The sequence below is a fragment of the Chrysoperla carnea genome, chromosome 1, assembly GCF_905475395.1.
Source record: "Chrysoperla carnea chromosome 1, inChrCarn1.1, whole genome shotgun sequence".
Taxonomy (NCBI): Eukaryota; Metazoa; Arthropoda; class Insecta; order Neuroptera; family Chrysopidae; genus Chrysoperla; species Chrysoperla carnea.
Window position 1 is genome coordinate 122,466,512 of NC_058337.1, and position 16,836 is coordinate 122,483,347.

At 29.6% G+C, this 16,836-nt stretch overlaps 1 protein-coding gene across 1 annotated transcript in view; it reads right to left on the reverse strand.

The window, feature by feature from the left end:
- Positions 1 to 2,407: 2,407 nt before the first annotated feature.
- Positions 2,408 to 16,836, reverse strand: part of LOC123294110 — a 58,316-nt gene continuing 43,887 nt past the window's right edge. The window contains exon 2 of the mRNA XM_044875201.1: positions 2,408 to 3,256. Within this exon, the coding sequence (XP_044731136.1) occupies positions 2,408 to 3,256 (849 nt within the window). The remainder of the gene's footprint in view (positions 3,257 to 16,836) is intronic.

The window sequence follows — 16,836 nt, forward strand, 5'->3', positions numbered from 1 at the left end:
ATTAATAAATTAAATATTAATTTAGTTACGTAATGTGTTCATTTATTACCGCCATATAATCGTTATAATCGTGAATATTTTAAGATTAAATTGATTAATAATCGCTTTATGTTTATTACGTACTTTTTGATCTGAACAAATAAAAAAACGAAAAAAGTTATACAAAAGCCGGGATTCAAACTCGGGTCCTCTACTCCACCATTTCTGTTCAATGTAAGTGTCTCAAATTATATAACTCAAAGCTGTTTGTTAAGTTTAAGTTTTGTAATTTATTCGTGTGTGGTGTGGTTAGATTGTATGATTTGTGCAGACCAAAACGCTCAAATCAATCTCCATCTTAATCCTCATTTTCCTCATACATTTTCGTTAAAATTTTCAAAAAAGTGTTATCAAGGTGAAAATCGATGATTATAAATTACTTCTAACGTTATAAAACAGTTACGATTTTTCAAATGGAGAAACATAAATTTTGTAAATAGCTTGAAAACTACAAAAGTAAATTTATTTCGCTTCGTGGAAACCCTAATTATAGCTAAAAGGTTGTAGGAGATGTAAACTACTTTAGTAGGAGACTATGATTGGAAACAGTCATCTGCGGTTTCAACGTAATCGATTCTAATAATTGTGTACCTAATTACTAAAACCAGTTTTTACTAGAATGTAAAAGATTTTGTTTCGTTATAAAATTAAAATAAAAGTTTAAATAACTTAGATTATTTAATTATTCAACTGCGGTTATTAAAAGTTTAAATGATTGAAATAGAATTATACAAAAAATTTTTGCATACTTTTCGCAACGATTAAAATTAGCGAGCTGTTTGAAAAATATTATAATTCTTTATTTCTTGCTAACTTATTAATTGCTTATTTCGCCATAAATACACGTGCCTTGGCTGTGAATCACAAAAAGTTGAAGAGTTATTTGCGCACATTCTCAGTAGAAATATTTATTATTGTATGTCTAACGAAAATCAGTTCAAACTAAGGAGTTGACTAGTTTATATTAGTGACAAAAGGTCAATGCTGAAAATAGATTCGACTTTTGAATGATAAATGGTAATCTTTCTAAACCTATAGTGAAGACAAACTTCACAACTGAAAAGGTTGCAAGTGCAGTTCTAAAATAGAACGCTTAACAAAATTATCCGCATAAATATATGTACCTATGGCCAGGTTAGATACTATAGTTCAGAAAAGTTGTCTAAAAACAAAGAGAGCGAGGTTTTGGTTAAATCGTAAAACGCAGCACTTAAGGGTCCTCCCTCCGAGATAGCAAGGGGCACAATCTTCCTCCAAAATAAATACTTTTTGATAGGTAGTAACATTTCTTCACTTTAATAACAATTTTCTAATCGAATGCGAAAAGTACCTCTGAATAATGATCTAGGCATTCGTAAAATCAAACTAATGCTAACTTTTTTTTTCAAACTCCATAATTCAAAATATCTTCAAGAAAAAAAGTTGTTAAGAGTTATTTTTCTTAATATTTTTGGCCATATTCATCTTTCATGAAAAATCAATATTCACAGAGACAATTGGCTGCGCTTTTAAAATTTAATGTAGCGGGCTACTTTAAAAAAAATTTATTCGGTATTCGATGTATCGCAATCAAGAAGACTAGAAAAGAAAAAAGATAACTCTACGGTTTGAGTGGGCCCATGTGCTCCCCGCACTTGTAAGTTCGCTATCATTATGATAGATATCATCATGATATTTATTTAATATCTACGTCGTGAGATACAATCAGCGCCGCCAAATTCAGATACGCGAACTTACAAGTGCCAGGCGTATATGGGCACATCGAATGCATTGCCCGAAATTCAGAGTTAACTCTCCTCTTTTCTAGTCTTCTTAAATAATTGTATCTTCTCAAATGATGCTTGGAAATATTCTACTATACGCAGTTCTATACGCCGATATCATGGATTTTCACTATTTACACCCTGTGTAGTCTGAATGTTAGTGTAGGATATTTTACACTTAAACAAGTGAAATTTACAAAATTTAAAAAGCCCCTGACAAATATTTTGGGTGTGGAACCCTAAACTCGCACTTGAAGCATAGCTAAGAACACACTCCATTAAATTGCTTTTCAAACAAAACAGAAAAATAAAAAATCGGTTCATCCGTTTAGGAGCTACGATGCCACAGACAAACAGACATATACTCATAGAGGTCAAACTTATAACACCCCTTTAACAAGGGTTAAAAAGAACAGATTATGCCATAACCTGTAAAAAGACAGCGCTTTCTTAATGCACTTTGATACACTGGATTAAAACTGTAAATCTGTAGGTACATGTACTTTATCTTGTCAAAAAGAACATGGCCTAAAATTCCAGTTTTGACAGTAGTAGGAATAATTTATGCTTATATACATTAATTAAATTATACAATCCAAAAACAATTAAATAATAGTTCGATTTAATTCACCCATATATTTCACTAAATCTGTTGAACTAAATTCAGCTTCATCTAAATCTTGTAAACTAGAATTACTTATTGTATTTGCACTATTATTACCGCTATCACCACCATTGGTAACACTAATCGTATGCTGTGGTGTAATATTTAAGCCATGCTCACACTGTTGCGAATGTGTATGAAATATCGAACGTAAATGATGGGCTAACGTTACAAAACTAATCGGTGATTTCCTCTTCTTCAATAATTGTCGGTTGGACTTTTTTTTTACTACAATACTGCTCAATGGTCGACCAAATTTTGTCACTTTTATAATATCTGTTGTACTTGTACCACTTGGTTCCATCATTAGCGTGGTTGATTGATATGTGGGTATTTTACTCATTGTGGTTATAGATGTCGCACGTGATAATGTTTCTGAATTGTGCCGTTGTAAACTAGCGCTGCTTGTATTAACTATGGTACTACACTTGGTTAAACGACGATGTTCGGGCATTGAATGTAATTGAAATAGTAAATCTTCTTTACTAGATGTTGTTGTCTCAGAACGTGATAATGGTTGATTGAATTCGGAGAGATTATCTGTGTTATGATGTCGATGTAATGGATGATGGTGATGATTATGATTCATTGATTGTAATCGTATTGAATTATCGTGTTCGAGTATCATTACTGGTTCAGAATGTACGGAATGATTCTCTTTTGATATTGAATTATTTTGGTGTCGTCGTAAAGATGAGGCTTGATAACGATGAAGTGAACTGTATGTAGGACGTCGAGTTGTGTAATGACCGCCACGATGACGTCGATCACATAATTGAGACAAAGTGTTCTGAAACAAATTAGAGAAAAATATTATTAGATAGTTCGATTGTATAATCAATTTTCATACAAATTTTATGATATGATGCCAGTCTATAAAATCTTATTTGATGTATTGGAAGTAAATAAAACAAAACGTTTAAATTCATTTTTATTAAAGATAAAAAGCCATGAGCAGTAAAGCTCTGCCACTAAAGTCATATTTCCCTCTCATTATATATTCCTTCTTAAAAGATGCCTTTCAATGAAATGAAATTTATTAGGAAACATCAACAAAAGGTACATCCTTGAAATTCATCCTTCATACCGTTTTTCAATTTTCTAGTTCAAATGCATAAAATTATCGAAAAAAACGGGTTTTCTTCTGACAAACTTCTCCTCTATCCAATAGGGTATTCTACTATGTTTGAAAAAGTACTTCAAAATGTTGATTTTCCTAATAAAAAGCCACAAAAAAATATATTTCGGCAAAATAAACACGCTTTCTTGCCATAGAATTAAATTAACTTTTAAATCTCTTCTATTATCGCAAAAACGTTATCAGTCATTTTTGTGATGTAATATTGGTAAAAACAACAATCGTGCATGTAATTATTATACCTATGTATAAATAAAGTTGATGGTAATATAATCTCCAAACACTATGAAAGCCATCAACAAATTAGTATTTAATGTATATTATTTTTGCCTATATGATGTCACATCATGGCGGCTTGTGTTTGGTCACGTGATATACAGATTAAAAATTACGACTTTTACATTGAATAATATAAAACAATAATGTGCTTTTATGACCCAAAATCAGAATATTTAAGTATATTTTTACATAAATAATTTTTATAAAATTTCATAATTTATTTTTCACAAAATTTTTCTTTTTTGTTTTTTAACTATTGTAATAAAATACAAGTATTATTCTTTTTTGTTGTTGCCTATACATAATTTTGATGAACTGAAGTGGATGAAAAAAAGTTGAATATCATTTATTTTACTAAAGCTCTTACATTTACTTAGAATTATTTGAGGACATACTTAAGTTATACATATACAGTAGAATCTCGATAAGTTAAAGTCCAAGGGAAACACAAAATATTTTAAGTTATAGAGGTTTTAAGTTATCAAGTGTCTATGTTAGGTAAAGGTTAATATAGAGGTATGTACATGTTTCTATGTACCCTAGTTAATATAGAGGTATGTACATGTTTCTATGTAGTTACTGAGGGCCTATACAGAGATTATTTATTTAAGTTATAGAGGTTGCGTATTTTAAGTTATAGAGGTTTTGGGCTCTGATGGGAAGGGAACATAGTATTTTTTGAAGTAACAGAGGTTTTTATGTTACCGAGGTTTAAGTTATCGAGATTCTACTGTAATCGAAAATCATATTTCAATATCTATAATTAAATTATCCAATTTGAAAAAAAATTCAGAAATTGAGTGGGTTGAAATGGTTATATGAAGAAATTCTATATTTTAGTATAAAAAAAAACCACTCAATTTTACTTCTTTTAAAAAAAAATCGTTTACAAAGAAAATAATTCCATCAGAAAAATCATTTTTTGTAGTATTTCATATACCTAAGAAAATTTTGGTATAACGTCATACAAGTGTCGATTTTAACGAATGTTTTCTGCAACGCAAGGCCAAGGGCATCTGGGCCAGTCTGTCTATTTTAAGCCCAATGTTAATTTTCCGTAATCAATATACAGGAAACCAAGACATATAAAAATCGAATTCCTTCATAAAAGGATGATTAATTGATAAATAAAATTTCAAATCATTTTCAATTTACCATATCGAAATACGTTAAAGAGTTGAAATGAAAATTACAAAAAAAGTTTCTAAAAGTAGGCAATTAATCATTCTTTTATACCGTTTTTGTGAAAAATTCATATCGATTCTCTGTACGGTTTATGAGAAATGTACCCTTTTTTGATAAAAAAATACTTTGACTGAAAAATACTAGACTTTGATAGTTAATTTCTCCTAAATCGTTCAGAAAATCGATATAAATTTTTCACAAAGACGTATAAAACGATTATCAATTATAAAATTTCATATTTTTTGGATCATTTTCATTTTTTCGATATCGAAATACCTTAATAAGCCAAAGAAAAACGATTATTCAAATTTGAAAAACATTGAAAAATTTATGTAAAAATTAATTTTTTTTTCAATTCTATATTAATTCATAAAACCATACGTTTTTATAAACATTTTCGGGCTTAAAACTTTTTTTCGATATTTGCCATAACATCGTTTATTATTATACTCTGATACAAAGTTTTATATTGGAACAAAACAGAATTTTATTAATCAAACGTTTTTTTTTGGCGATATTATCCGAAATTTCGCTCTTAAAAAGTCAAGTAAAACAGTATTTTAGCTACTAAAGTATATTTTTTAAATTGTACTATTATTGTTGTTGTGATAAAACTGTTTTATTAAAAAAAAAAAAATCCAATTTATTGAATGAAAAACTAGAACGCCATTTGCTATAAAACCTAGGGCTCCAAAAATAGAATAAAAAAATAAATTTAGATCGTTTTCCAAGAACTAATTGTAAATATAACTACTATATTAAAATAAATACATAAATTTGTCATATTGTATTTTATCGAATAAACTGATTTAACCATCTTCCAATGACAAATATAAATGAATTTGTTGTCGATAAACAAATTATCATATACGAATTGATGTTATTATCCACTTGGGAACATATGAACATGTGCATGTTACCACCAGTAAATGAGTTCATATCACGCATATTGGGAGTACTAAAACGCACACACTAATAACATAGTGATTAGTGTATTAGTGATGTATATAGGGAAAATAATTTTTATGTAGAAATTAGAAAATTACTAAGAAGTTTTTCTACATACTACTATTTCATTATTTCATATTTATATAGCTCAGTTGGCTAAGGCGTAACCAACTCCGTCCGCGGTATGCTTAGAGTAGCGGGCTCGATTTCCGCCGTCGCAACAAAATTAATTTAATTAATAGTTGTGATGGGCTGGTGTAGTGCATGGTATATGCATGAAGGAGGTGCACTCAGCTTCTGAAATTGAGGAGCTGGTAAATGAAATTATCAGCGGATAGGAGGTAAAACACATATATGGTATCACAATGGGCTCTGTAGCCTAAGTGTGTCCTTCATGGACAGCTAATATAACCTATACTAACCTAAGCATCATGTAAAAGCTTATTAATTTACATAAAGTCATAAAGTTAAAATATTCGATTTTTTGGATAATACTGGCAAATTTGATACGATCTTTTTGGAATTTTTTTTGAAATCTATTAATTTTGGATCATTCTTTTCAGCTGTGATGTCAATTTTTTGCTAGCTATCACTTATGTGCATAATTCCGGGTCCAGGACTCCACATACTTGAAACCAATCACAGCTAGGTTAATTTTGAGAACAAATTTGAAAATTACGATCCAAATTTAGTATAATTACATACTTGTTTTATCAAAATTGGATAAAATATGGATGTAATAGAGTAAAATTAAATTTTATAGATTCTGATGACGTCATGAAGTTAATAAATTCGATTTCTTTGATAATACAGACAAATCCGATTTTATTGGAATTTTTTTTGAAACCCACTAATTTTGGGTCATTTTTTCAGCTGCGATGTCAGTTTTTCGTTAACTATCATTTATGTGCTTAATTCCGAGACTAGGACTCCCCATTCTTGAAACCAATTAGAGCTAGGCTAATTTTGATAACAAATTTGAAAAGAATGAACCAAATTTAATAGGATTATATACTTGGTTTATCAAAATTGGTTAAAATTTGGATGTGATCGAGTAAAATTAAATTTTTTGGATTCTGATGACGTCATGAAGTTAATAAATTCGATTTCTTTGATAACACAGGCAAATTTGATCCGATCTTATTGGAATTTTTTTTGAAACCCACTAATTTTGTGTCATTCTTTTCAGTTGCGATGTTGGTTTTTCGTTAGCTATCATTTATGCGCTTAATTTCGAGACTAGGACTTCACATTCTTGAAACAAATTAGAGTTAAGTTAATTTTGATCACATATTTGAAAAGTATGACCCAAATTTAGTAGAATTACATGCTTGGTTTATCAAAATTGGTTAAAATTGGGATGTGATAGAGCAAAAGTCAATTTTTTGGATTCTGATGACGTCATAAAGTTAAAAAATTCGATTTCTTTGATAACACAGGCAAATTTGATTCGATTTTATTGTAATTTTTTTTGAAACCCTCTAATTTTAGGTCACTCTTTTCAGCTGTGATGTCAAATTTTCGTTAGTTATCACTTATGTGTTTAGCCGTGACCAGAACTCCACATTCTTGTGATTTTGATTACAAATTTGAAAAGAATGGCCCAAATTTAGTAGTATTACATACTTGGCTTATCAAAATTGTAAATTTTTTTTTCAATTATGGTACCTATATTCGATTTTGCTAAATGAACACCGTGTAGATAATATAATATGTGGGTATCAAATATATATATACTGGGTGTTCCAAACCACCCGTCCAGGCTGATTATTCTGAATAGTTTTCAAAAAAAATTGAAACGAAAAAACACGTATCAAATATTTTTTGAAACTCTATCTAACCATACCAAAAACACCCTCCACCCTCAACCCCTGTTAGGGGTAGGGGGTGTAACTTGAAAAAATCAAATGGTAACCCCTATTTTTTTCTGCAGATTTGAATTCTTCAGAAGAAAAGACAAACATTTTGTCTAAGAAATTTTTCCCGATTTTCGGTAGATCACGCTACAATCGACAAAAATCGTTCTTTTAGATTTGGCATTAGAATTGCAGTTCAAGTGAAGGCGAGAAAAGTTTTTTGAGTCGAGAATAGTTATTTTCAATTTTGTTTTTGTTTTTTTGAAGAAAAGACTATTCTGTTTTGTTTTTCATATTTTATTATGATTTAGAAAAATTATTTTTGTAAAAATGTTTTTTTTTATTTTGGAAAGTCTGAAAAAAAATTAAATCTAAAATGATTCATATCTAATTCTTTCTAAGAGCTTTATTTAGCATCCTCCCAATTGTCTAGTGGTTTACCTCAATTACCGCAATTCGACATTTTCGCTTCTCTTTTATTTTCGTTGAATTTCTAACTTTTGTGTTGCTTTTGTTTTGTTTTTGTTTTGGTTCTGTGTGTTTGTGTTTTTATTTTTTTTTTTACTTTTTCGTTTTGATTTTTGTCATTGAACGGCGCAATTCTTATGCCAAATCTAAAAGAACGATTTTTGTCGATTGTAGCGCGATCTGCCGAAAATCGGGAAAAATTTCTTAGACAAAATGTTTGTCTTTTCTTCTGATGAATCCAAATCTGCAGAAAAAAATAGGGGTTTCCATTTGATTTTTTCAAGTTACACCCCCTACCCCTAACAGGGGTTGAGGGTGGAGGGTGTTTTTGGTATGGTTAGATAGAGTTTCAAAAAATATTTGATACGTGTTTTTTCGTTTCAATTTTTTTTAAAAACTATTCAGAATAATCAGCCTGGACGGGTGGTTTGGAACACCCAGTATATATAATATAGTTTGGTTACTACAAATGAAATAAAATTTTATGTGATAATGCAATAAATCTAACATAATAAATAAATGTAGGGATAGTAAGTATACCTACTATATGTTTTTATTGTTAATGAAAATTAATAACAATTTGTTTGCAACTATTTTATTCGATTTGTACAATAATATATAACGTCAATATTTATGGCTTTACCTTTTATTAGATAAAAGTTAAAATTGATTGTAGGTACTTAAAAAATACCAACAATATATATAGTTATTGCATTAGAGCAGGTTTACTTAGTTTCAAATTATAGTTTTTAAAATTAAAAAAAAAATTACAAAATTATATTTTTATTGCAACGCAAGTAAAGTTTTGTGCTGAATAAAACATAAAACAAGTGAAAACAAACAATTGACTGAGTGAATTGTTGAAATACCATGTAGAGACAGTGTTGATTACTTTGTCACATTACACATACATACATGTCACACACAAATAACTGATATAGCCATAATATACATACTATACAATTTTCGTTCTCACGGGTAAACAAAAACGAAAAAATGTTTCAAACAAAAGTTGTTTATTTTTTTATAGTGAACATTTTTTACATTTAAACTTTTGTTCTATCTCTAACGGCTTACAAGATGAGTCCTACGGACCCAATACCCAATTGACCTATGTTGCTCATTTACGAACTTGATCTCACTTTTTCCGTCCTCAGCACGCTATAAAAATTTCAGCTTGATATCTCTTTTCGTTTTTGAGTGATGACAGACGGACAGACAGACAGACAGACAACCGGAAATGGACTAATTAGGTGATTCTATGAACACCTATACCAAAATTTTTTTCGAAGCATCAATATTTTTAAGCGTTACAAACTTGGGACTAAACTTAACATAGTATGTATATTTCATATATACTTGGTATAAAAAGGGACGTACCTAAACGAGAAACTTTTTTTTCATTATAACTCTAACTTTCGTTAATTTTCGTGCAAATGACTAGAAACTTTCTTGATTTTCAAAGTTTTTCATAGTACTTTAAAAAGTATATAAAATACTTTTTTCAAAAAACAAAAGTTAGAGTTATCCAATTTTTCAGTTATTTAACGTTAAATACGCCTAATTTCCATCGCCAATAACTTGGACGTATTGACATTTTCAAATATTTTTCCACCCCTAGAAGGGGTCGTTATCACTCCCTGGACAAAAGCATCACTAGGCACCATATAACTTTTGATGATAGAGCGTTTTCTCATAAGTAAACTACCATTTTTTATTTAAGACATTATTTCGAAAAGCTTTAGCTTTCGGAGGCTTACAAATTATACAACTATGAAATTATTAGAAATAAATTTTTAAATTATTTAGATTATCCTTGAATTTCTTTGATAAGAATTGTATAAATTACAATACCTATAATGCCAAAGTGATCGAAAAACCAATTTCCATATAAAACGTGTCCCGATCTTTTTAAATGGATAAAAATATTACCAGTGAGAAAATAGTCTGAATCAAATCCGTATGTAATCTAGAAAGTGCTTGGCAAAAGATTCGATATGTGAAATTAAATTAAAGTTTTTTTAATTTTTTTGTATTATTTTCTTATTTTCCATAGAAAATAAATATATAGATTTGTTCTGGATTATTATTATCAGACGAAAATAATAAAAAGTATATTACATATGGATAAAAATAAGAAAATTGACTTGAAGGCGGCAAATATTATTTACTCATATTATATTTGTTTAAATCAGGATCAATAGGAAAAAACAATCACTCTTTGTAAATATACTAGTCGCCCTATTAGCTAAGTTGGTTACCTGGTTAAGGCGTAACCAATTCCGTCCGCGGTATGCTTAGGGTAGCGGGTTCGTTTCTCGCCGTCGCAACAAAATTAATTTAATTAATAGTTGTGATAGGCTAGTGTAGTGCATGGTATATGCATGAAGGAGGTGCACTCAGCCTCTGAAATTGAAGAGTTGATAAATGAAATTATCAGCGGAAAGGTGGTAAAACACATATATCATTATGGTATCACAATGAGCTTTATAGCCTAAGTGTATCCTTCATGGGCAGCCAATATAACCTAACCTAACCTTATAAATATACTATGAAGCCAGGACAATATAAGAACAAGGTCAAGAAAACGTTGTTCTTTGATGTTGCGCCAGGGTAATTTTGGATAAAAAGCTTGATTTTTTTTTTTTATATGAGGTTGTACTAAGTCTAAAACTCAGATTATTTAAATAAATAAATGACTTCAAAAGTAGGTATATTTAACATTGGTGATATGGGAAAACGGTAGATGGAGGTTATATTTTCATAGATTTCTCCAAAACTAGTCGGTGGAAATTAAAAAACTATTTTAATTAAAGTTAAAACCTTAATAAATTATTGAAAACAAAAAAACCAGTCGTGACCGACTAATTAAGGATGTATAAACACGGTCGTGGGAACACAAATTTAAAAAAATATAATTTTTCAATCTTGGTGGTGAATTATGTTATTTGAGGAAACTGTAAGCATTTGAGATAGGGTAAAGCGTGTGTATCATCATAGCGTGCTTTCATACAAGAATAAGAGATTTGATTTTTTTTTGTGGGGTTTTCATTATTTTCCGTATGAGTTTGTATACATGACCGCTTAACAATTTTTATTACTGAATAAAACTAAAAAGGATTTTTCCATCGTTTAATAAAGTATGAAAGTATTTCTACATATTGGTTATTTTTCCTGTGAATGAAAAGTTCTATACATATAGGTACTTTATTTTACATACAAAGCGTAACAGAATTAAAGGCGGTGGTAGAAATCGATTTCGAGTTAAAAATACTTCGAAAGTATCGAAAAGGGAGTTTCTAAATCAAGAACAAGTAGCCCAATAATCTTAAAATTATGAGCCAGGAATCAACTAACAAAAGAGGATTCCATTGCAGACAGGAAAAGCGGAGCTTTCTATCTACATTGGGTCTCCGATATCGTTGACAATAATTAGATAAATCTAACCTGAGATTCACAGCAAAATGTGGTCATAAAAATTATCATTTATAAAATTTTATAAATTTAATCTTATGCTTATAAAATTTTCAAAGAATAAAAAAAAACTTTTAACAAAAAGAAAACCGACTTCAAAAGAAAAACTTTTCCAAAACAAATTAAAATGCACTAAAAAGTAAAAAATAACGATAATATAATGTAGTTAAAATTATTGTTATTTTTGGAGTCGGTGTCAGCCAAAGAAACAACTCTGACAGAGCATTTTGCTACATTAGCTTGGCTGACACCGACTCCAAAAATAACAATAATTTTAACTACATTATATTATCGTTATTTTTTACTTTTTAGTGCATTTTAATTTGTTTTGGAAAAGTTTTTCTTTTGAAGTCGGTTTTCTTTTTGTTTTTTATTTTGTGATTTTTAGAGAACCTGAAATGCACTAACTAATTTATCACTAAAAAAAGAATCATCGAAATCGGTTGTTGTGATATTGAGTTATTCATCCTCTTGTCGTGGCATACTGAATGCAAATTTAAGACTTTTATCATTTTCTCATGGATACCATTATCAGAACTCGACCAAATTGAAATGGGACCACACGGGAAGCACGAGCTTTCAAATAGATAAAGAATCATCAAAATCGGTTCACCCAGTCAAAAGTTCTGAGGAAACAAACATAAAAAAAAAAAATACAGTCGAATTGAGAACCTCTTTCTTTTTGGTTTGAGGTCGGTTAAAAATATAAAATCAGGTCTGATCGATTCGTTTGTGGTATCTTAGTACCCAATCGGATAAACGTATTTTTTTTTTAGTTGAATCTCTTTTGTAGTTGTCACCGGGCACACGGAACTTTAAATTCGTACTTTAAACATAGCTAACATTAACGCAGAAAGGCACATCTATACATAGACACGATAAATTTATAACATCCCACTTTTAGTCGGAGGTTATCGTCTCTTAAACTGATCGGAATTAATGAAGCACCGGAAGTGAGTGTACCATGAGATTTGATACGGTTTTGGTAAAGTGCACTGTAGTACAATAAATATTCTGAAACTTTCTTTTATAGATACCTCCAGTTTTCACAGTCTGGCTTTTAGTGCGTCAGCACTCTCGTCAACTTTTGGATAATCTTTAGTCCCTTTTCCAAAACTGTTTAATTTTATTTTTGCGGTATTTTTTTTTATTCGTATATTACGCATAGGTACCTCCAAATTTAAACCAAAATTGTTATTACAATATACAATAAAAAAAAGCTACTGATTTATTTGGAAGCTATAACGAGGGATCATAACAGTTCAAGTTTATTACATTTTGCTTGAATTTTTTGTGATACTCTGTATGCATCAGTGATAACAGCTAGATTGGATATGCTGGAATATAAACACCAGTTGATTATATTTTATATATTATCTGATGACTTTTTTCCGCCATACTGTCTTTTAAAAACTCATATTGAATTTATGATATTAGGTTCTTGTGAATATTACACGCTCCATGTTGTTTTTACATGTTGTGAATAACATAACTTATATGAAAATGTATTTATAATAAGGTACCTGTGCCTAAGATGGCGCTATTCCTAAGATGGCTCACTTTTAAAATCTTATACATGTAAATATTCGAATAAGTTTAAATTTCGCGTTCATGTGCGATTAGTGTCATAGACAAAACTACAAGTTTATATCAAAGGCAGGGAATCGCCATCTTTGTAATTTGGGCTTTGTTTGACATTTTGGCAGTTACTGTTCAAATTGTCTTGGTTTTTCAAGCACTGCATCTAAACGAAAGAAAGTTTTCGAATTTTTAATGGTAGAGTATTTTTACCTGCCCTAGGACTATAGAAATTTTTCTTATTCTACTATATCTGGGAGTGAAAAATGAAAATTAACAGGATTTTCGAAAAATAAAAGTACTCAGAGCAGGTAGACTATTAATACCAATAACATACCTGTCCGAATTTCAAAGCAAAAGAGTAAAGAGTATAATCGTAATACTTGAAGTTCAATTGTAACCACTCTGAAAAACCGCTTTTCTTAAAAAATTTTTGTTTCCACCAATGAATTTTTTGGAGAATTCTTAAAGAATTTATAAAGCTTTACGTCAATCAAATAATGATTAAAATTTGTACATAATGGCCTAAATTGTTTTTATTTAGAACTTTTGGTTTCTAGAATTGGTTTCGTAGGTAGACTAAGTTTAGGTTAATAAATGCTCATTTAGCTAAAGTTTGACGAAATACCATCTTTTTTGTCAACTCCCGAACTAAGAGAAAGGGGTGTCTACCAGTCTGTGGAATCGTAGCGCCTAAACGGATGAACCGATTTTCATTTTATTTGTTTCGTTTGAAAGGTAATTTAATGGAGAGTGTTCTAAAGTATGTTTTAAGTGCCAGTTTAGAGTTCTGTACCGGAAAAAAACTAAAAAATTGGCGATTATCTTCAAAATTGGCTCAGCTTGGAAAAGGCTTTAAAGAAAAACGTAATTTAATGAAGAATGTCTTTAGATATGCTTCAAGTGCAAGTTCGAATTTAGTAAATTTCACTTGTTTTTGATATTTTTTAAAAACCAAACATGAGAAAACCAAAGATTGTTTTTTTATTTAATCTGTTGATTTTATTTGCAAATAAATGAGGAATATTGTCATAAAGTTTGTTTTCATCAATTATTTATAACTTTTTGTATTGAAAGTATTGAAAAAAATGGGCCATAAAAGGCGCACATACCTTATTGTTAATATATAGGAGACTTTCTATAGATATAGATAGATAGTCACTCATCACGATATCTCTGAAACTATAAGACCTAGAGACTTGAAATTTGGCAGGAATATTCCTTTTGCCAAGTAGAGGTCAGCTAAGAACGGATTTTACGAAATTCCACCCACAAGGGGGGTTGCGGGGGTGTTCATGAATAAAAAATTCATATTTTTCAATTATGGCTTTTAATAGTTCAAAACTTGCTTAGAATGTTTTAAATTACATTTAGAAATTTTTTTAACCTTCGGAGGGTAGAAAGGTGTAGCGAGAAAGTGGGAAGGAAATATCGAATATTTACAAATATACCTAAGTGGGGTATCAAATAAAAGAGCATGACGTGTACATTACAAAACTGTTATCCAACGCAAGGAAATGTGGAGGGAGGGGTGCAAGTAGGGATGTTGCCCAGCAAAGCGGGTAGTTCCCAGCTAGTTGTTAATATAAATAAAGAAATAAATGCATTTTCTATGTTCTTTAAAATATCAATGTAATACAAAAATGAGATCTAGGTATATATTTGTTTTCTTTTATTGTACAATATTTTCTCAAACAGTAGTAGGTACATATGAGTATGAACTTTTTTCATTCATCGAATCGTCGCGTTCGTACTGAATATTAAATTTAACCTATGAACTTTATAAGACATTCGTAATAATAATTCTAGGTACACATAGCATGGTATTATTCTTTATTAAAAACATTTCATTTCATGTCAGATTATTATTGTTGAGAAACCATGTTGTTTTTAAAGAATGACAATAAATTAATGTAATATTTATAAATTTTTAACCGACTTCAAACAAAAACGGAGGAGGTTATCAATTCGGCTGATTTTTTTTTTATGTTTGTTACCTTAGAACTTTCGACTGGGTGAACCGATTTTTATGATTCTTTATCTATTTGAAAGCTCGTACTTCCCGTGTGGTCCCATTTCATTTTGGTCGAGTTGTGACAACGGCATCCATGAGAAAACCATAAAAATCTTAAATTTGCTTTAAGTATGAACGACAAGAAGACGAATAACTCAATATCACGCCAACCGATTTCGATGATTCTTTTTTCAGTGACAAATTAGTTAATGTACTTTAGATTCACTAAAAAACACTAAATAAAAAAAACTTTTAACAAAAAGAAAACCGACTTCAAAAGAAAAACTTTTCCAAAACAAATTAATATGCTCTAAAAAGTAAAAAAATAATTTATAATATAATGTAGTTTAAATTATTGTTATTTTTGGAGTCGGTGTCAGCCAAGGAAACAACTCTGACAGAATAGTTTGCTACATTAGCTTGACTGACACCGACTCCAAAAATAACAATAATTTAAACTACATTATATTATAAATTATTTTTTTACTTTTTAGTGCATATTAATTTGTTTTGGAAAAGTTTTTCTTTTGAAGTCGATTTTCTTTTTGTTAAAAGTTTTCTTTATTTATTAGATTTTTCATAAATAATGCATACAAATTTTTCATAATTTCCATTTCATAATGCGAGAAAACGCATAAAGAAAGAACTGGAAACTGTAGGAAAATGTTTGGTACATAACAAAATCAAAAATATTTTCTGGAATATTAGCATAGAATTAATTAAAATCAAATGATTAATTTATTTATTTTCTCCATAAAAGATTGGGAGTTGAAAATTTGCAAGTAGCTTCAACTATAGTGGTCTTGTGAATCATTCTGGAAAAACAAAAAAGTTCTGGAAAATAATTTGACGGAAAGTTTCGAAATTTTTGAAAACCAGTGATGTTTACGAAAAATTGGTTTATTTCAACATTCCAAACCAAAGTTGTTTATTTTTTTATAAGGAACACTTTTTACAAGTCTTTGTGCATTCTCTAACGATATACAAGATGAAATTTTGCGTAAAATCGTGAAACTTGACAAATAAACAAACTTTGAAAAGCTGTATCTTTAACATTCTTTAAAAAATACAATTTTTGATGAAAAACCAGCTTTTCCGGGTCAAAATCGGCAAAAACTGAAATAAAGTCAAAATTTTCGAGGTTTTTCTTATTTTTTTCGGCATGATCCGGTCGTCGTTTTCCGGGGTCGAAAACTTTAATTTAAGATAGGTATCTACATTGCAAACAACATATCAAAAAAAAAACAGAAATACCTGACTTGATTCGTCATTAGGATTATAATCGTTTTTACCTTTATTTATAGAAATTTACTTTATCGATTTTACTGTCTTTTTCAGAATTTTTATTTTGAATTCTTTTAAAACAGACACAAAAATGGTGTCCATTATTATATTTATTATGTTAATGCAAACCTAAAAATTAATTAGGA